The 5,274-nt window shown below is 36.8% G+C and overlaps 1 protein-coding gene across 1 annotated transcript; it reads left to right on the forward strand.

The window, feature by feature from the left end:
• The first annotated feature begins 621 nt into the window (after positions 1-621).
• On the forward strand, positions 622-4,981 carry LOC124840772 (galactinol--sucrose galactosyltransferase-like). The gene is made up of 5 exons (XM_047316889.2): positions 622-1,382; positions 1,473-2,065; positions 3,491-3,668; positions 3,820-4,187; positions 4,334-4,981. The coding sequence occupies exons 1-5, from the start codon at positions 752-754 to the stop codon at positions 4,895-4,897; spliced, it is 2,334 nt and encodes a 777-aa protein (XP_047172845.2). The 5' UTR covers positions 622-751; the 3' UTR covers positions 4,898-4,981.
• Positions 4,982-5,274: the final 293 nt, after the last annotated feature.

A 5,274-nucleotide genomic window follows, 5' to 3' on the forward strand; every position in this document is an offset into this window, starting at 1 on the left:
AGAAATGTGTATCCTATTATTCTTTTGGTTTAATTTCCTTCTATTCTTTAATATATATAATATACTTGTACGTAATTCTCAATTCGTGTTTTTGTTCAGTTAGTTGTTCTTTTTAAGAAAATACATAAATCTTTTCATTTCCATGGTACTCTTTCCTATTATTTTTCTTCGTTATTTTTATGAAAAATGTATTTTTAATAATTTTTTTTACAACTTTTCGTTTCAAATATACAAACTAGTGATACATAATTTGTTGTAAAAAAGTTATTAAAAAAATAAAAAAATTGTTAAAATATCTCAGTGGATCTTTTATTTTATTAATGTACCAAATGAGACAAAAAATGGAGAAACGTAGACTAAGAACATGTATACACGGCAAACGGTGTCTCGTGTCCATTCATGGAACCTCTTGATAAGGAACTAACAACCAAACACATTCTACGTTTCACCCTGCTTCAAAGGAGAAATAAAGATTAGTTTTTTTTTTCATTAAATTATACCCTATATTTCTTTTCTCTTGATCACTTCTTTTTCCATTAGAATTAACCATTTATATCTTTGAAATATTTTTGTAAATATTAGTGAAAGCATTGTCGCACTATGCACTATAAACACATGCAGCGTTGAAAAAGCATAACATATAAAGGTGCAGGTGCAGGTGCTTCGCTATATAAACCCACGAAGCCACAACACTCCAACCACCAATTTTCTCATTCCTCTCTAAAAACCTCCAACTTCCACAACTACTTCCATGGCTCCGAGCTTAAGCAAAACAGTGCAACTAGGTTCGTTAGGTCTGGTCCCCGACAATTCACCCTTGTCCATAACCTTAAACGGCTCCAACTTCCTGGCTAACGGCCACCCTTTTCTGACGGAAGTCCCGCCCAACATAACGGCCACCCCTTCGCCCTCAGTGTATTCTAAAGCCACCGACACGGTGGTGGGTTGCTTCGTGGGGTTCCACGCGGAGGAGCCGAGGAGCCGCCACGTGGTACCTCTGGGGAAGCTGAGGGGCATAAGGTTCATGAGTTTATTCCGGTTCAAGGTGTGGTGGACCACGCACTGGGTTGGAAGCAACGGCCACGAGGTAGAACACGAAACCCAAATGATCCTTCTCGACAAGAATGACTCGCTGGGTCGTCCCTACGTCTTGCTGCTTCCCATTCTCCAAGGCTCCTTCCGAGCCTCCCTCCAACCTGGCTTAGATGACTACGTGGACCTTTGCGTCGAGAGCGGCTCCACACGTGTCACTGCCTCCAGCTTCGGGAGCTGCTTGTACCTCCACGTCGGCGATGATCCCTTTCGCTTGGTAAGTGAAGCAGCCAAAGTGGTTAGAATGCATTTGGGGACTTTCAAGCTTCTGGAGGAGAAAACCGCGCCAGGTATTATATTTCATTCTCATCATAATTTCAAAAAATGAAAAATAAGTAAATAGTATAGATAAATAATTTAATAATTTAATTATTTTGCAGCGATAATAGATAAGTTTGGATGGTGTACGTGGGACGCGTTTTACCTGAAGGTGCACCCATTAGGGGTGTGGGAAGGGGTGAAGGGCCTTGTGGAGGGAGGGTGCCCTCCGGGGATGGTCCTAATAGACGATGGGTGGCAATCAATTTGTAACGATGAGGATCCCGTGACGGACCAAGTGGGTGTGAACCGAACCTCCGCTGGGGAGCAAATGCCGTGCAGGCTCGTGAAGTTCGAGGAAAATTACAAGTTCAGGGATTATCGTAGTGTTGAAGGGTCTGAGAAAGGTTTGGGCGCGTTCGTTAGGGATTTGAAGAAGCGGTTTAGGAGCGTGGAGCATGTGTATGTTTGGCACGCGCTCTGTGGATACTGGGGTGGGGTCAGACCTGAGGTTCCGGGCATGCCCGAAGCTAAGCTTGTTACTCCGAAGCTGTCGGAGGGGTTAAAAATGACAATGGAAGATTTAGCGGTGGATAAGATCGTGAATAACGGTGTGGGACTCGTGCCACCTCACCTCGCTCACCGTTTGTACGAGGGGCTCCACTCGCGTTTAGAATCGGCGGGAATTGACGGCGTCAAAGTTGACGTTATACATGTAAGTCTCTAAACTGCCCCATGTTACGATGAGTTTTATTTTATTTTATTATTGTAGTATATAAATTTAAATTTAAGAATCGTTGATGATTAAATTAGTTTCAGCTTAATTCCTACATATTAGCGTAATCATGTTTGCGATCTTTGCATTCTAGTTTTTTTACGTAATTTTAATTCTGATTTTGGCGTACTAAAAATCGGAATTACTTTTGTAATTTTATTTTATTACGTCTTGTACTAAGTTTGGAGTAGTTTCTTTATAGTAAGAAGGTTACATACCACTAAAGTCAGATGACGTGAGCAAATCTATAACATACAATATTTTAATTGTTTTTATTGGAGCAAATTTATAAATATGAAATTATTTTAGTAAAGTTGTTTAAACAAAATATATACGTCTGTTTGGAAAACCTTGAACTGCATAAGACAGAACAAATATTGAGTCTAGATTTACACACAAACGAAAGTAAATACAATTTCAGAAGTTCATTTATTTTTTCTTCACTTCATATAATTAAACGTATACATATTAAATAATTTTAAATAATATTTATCTGAGATGATGTATTGGTTTAAACATAGAAATATTTTTGAAACTACAATTCTAAATAGGGTTGAATTAGTTAACTTGATGGTATTTTTTCTTTTTGTTTACATTGGAATCAAAGAAAATATGTGTAAAAATCTAATAGACTAGTTTAGGTTTTCATTTAGCAGCACCACTAAGTTCAATATTTTGTTTTTTTTTGTATTTTGGTTTAGTTTAATATAGGAGCAAGCATGTACATATACACAGAATACTATTGTTAATTGCAGGGTTGAAACATGAAAGCAAAATTGTCTCAACTAGAAATGGTTTGTCATGACATTGATATGGTTTCTCTTTCCATTGGCACTATTTCTTTCCTACTATCTGGTGAGTATACGAGGACCTTCACAAAATTAGTATCAAAATTCAAAATTATCAACCAAAAAAATGTTTTGTTTAACCATTCTTATTAAAGTGTAATTTTCTTGAAACAAATAGCTATTAATTTTGGATAATTTCATTAGTGTGTATATTAATATTTTATACTACCACCATGATATATCATACTAGCAAGTAAATAGCTTGGTTTAAAATCTTACATCATCAAACATTTAGAAATATTATATTATTGATTCGATTTTGAAATAATTATTGTAAAACTCAAAATACTTTTTGTATAATCTGTAATTAAATGATAGTATATAAAATCATTTAACATTTTCTATATCATTTAACATTTTCCATGCATAGAGTGTATAAAATATTTTTCTTTTGTTGGGTTTGAGAATAAGTATTAAGCCCAAAAATGTACTTTTAAGAAAGCAAAACACTAAACAAAACATAGATAGTTGTTTAGATGATTTTGAAGTATAATGTTTCGTGTTTTATGCTCTGTAGCTGCTGGAAATGCTCTCAGAAGAATTCGGTGGGCGTGTTGAGTTAGCCAGAGATTATTACAAAGCACTCACTGCATCGGTGAAGAAGCATTTCAAAGGCAATGGAGTCATTGCAAGCATGGAGCACTGTAATGATTTCTTTCTCCTTGGCACCGAAACCATAGCCCTTGGTCGCGTAGGTAATAATACCACTTTATAATCACTCCAAATTTCAACTTCATCACGTATTAGGAGGTTGTATCTATATATAGCTGCTTTCGTTTTTATATCCAAAAACTCTGAAACTTGAATAAACCTAAAACTTTCAGCCATAACAATTCATTCATATAGGAGACGATTTCTGGTGCACTGATCCCTCTGGGGATCCCAACGGAACGTATTGGCTCCAAGGGTGCCACATGGTGCATTGTGCTTACAACAGTTTATGGATGGGAAATTTTATTCACCCAGATTGGGACATGTTTCAATCCACTCACCCATGTGCTGAATTCCATGCTGCTTCCAGAGCCATCTCTGGTGGACCCATTTACGTCAGTGATTGTGTTGGAAAGCACAACTTCAAGCTGCTCAAGAGCCTCTCTTTGCCCGATGGCACCATCTTGCGTTGCCAACATTATGCACTCCCCACAAGAGATTCTTTGTTTGAAGACCCTTTACACGATGGGAAAACAATGCTCAAAATTTGGAATCTCAACAAAGTAAGCCACCCTTTTGAGTTTTATCAAAATTTGATGTAAAAGATAGAGGAGACCATGTTATTTTCCAACCATATCAGACATATTTGTTTAAATAAGTTGTTTTGATCACACCATAATGATATTGGAATTGTTTGGTTCTGTTACAGTATACAGGTGTGTTGGGTGTGTTTAACTGCCAAGGAGGAGGGTGGTGTCCCGTGACGCGGCGAAACAAGAGTGCCTCTGAATTCTCACACGCTGTGACATGCTGGGCGAGTCCTGAAGATATTGAATGGGGCAATGGAAAAGTTGCAGTGAGCATAAAAGGGGTGGATGTGTTTGCTGTGTATTTGTTGAAGGAGAAGAAAGTGAAGCTGATGAAATGGTCAGAGAAATTGGAAGTTTCACTGGAGCCATTTAGTTTTGAGCTGTTGACAGTGTCTCCGGTGAGAGTGTTATCAAAGGGGTTGATTAAATTTGCTCCAATTGGATTAGTGAACATGCTTAACTGTGGTGGTGCTATTGAGTGTGTGGAGTTTGATGATGAGAGAGATGTGGTGAAAATTGGAGTGAGGGGTTGTGGGGAGATGAGGGTATTGTCATCGGAGAAGCCAATTGGTTGCAAAATAGATGGAGTGGCTGTCAAATTTCAGTATGAGGATAGAATGGTGAGAGTACAAGTTCCTTGGCCTACTTCTTCCAAATTCTCAATGCTTCAGTTTTTGTTTTGATTCCTGTTGCCAAAGGGATTGTGGGATGCTATGATGTTTTACTCTGTTTATAAGCAATAATATGTTTATTTATTTCTTTCTTAATCAATTTTCTTTTGTTTTTTTTAATTGGGCTAACTTGTGGATAAGTGTTAAATGTCAATAACTTTTGTGTGGAGATTCAAATTTCATTTTCAAATATTTGCAAGTTGTCTTCTTTTAGTGTACTTAACATTCATTCTTTCTATAGAAAAAAAATATTCACGTATGATTTAATTATAAATTATTAATCTACGTTTTTTATTTTAAACAATAATTTTTGTAGACTTTTTTATTGATATAAACCACGACTGTTAGTAGACCATCGATTTTTTTTTTTCTAAATTAGACTATTTTAC

Source organism: Vigna umbellata, chromosome 2, assembly GCF_029865625.1.
Source record: "Vigna umbellata cultivar VRB3 chromosome 2, Vumbellata_1.0, whole genome shotgun sequence".
Lineage (NCBI taxonomy): Eukaryota > Viridiplantae > Streptophyta > Magnoliopsida > Fabales > Fabaceae > Vigna > Vigna umbellata.

What these genes read in the sequence shown, in the direction of transcription:
- LOC124840772 (XM_047316889.2), top strand. Translation starts at nt 752, where the DNA reads ATGGCTCCGAGCTTAAGCAAAACAGTGCAACTAGGTTCGTTAGGTCTG. An exon ending in TCAAAGTTGACGTTATACAT is followed by an intron (nt 2,066 to 3,490) that starts GTAAGTCTCTAA and finishes TATGCTCTGTAG; the next exon opens with CTGCTGGAAATGCTCTCAGA. An exon ending in AAATTTGGAATCTCAACAAA is followed by an intron (nt 4,188 to 4,333) that starts GTAAGCCACCCT and finishes GTTCTGTTACAG; the next exon opens with TATACAGGTGTGTTGGGTGT.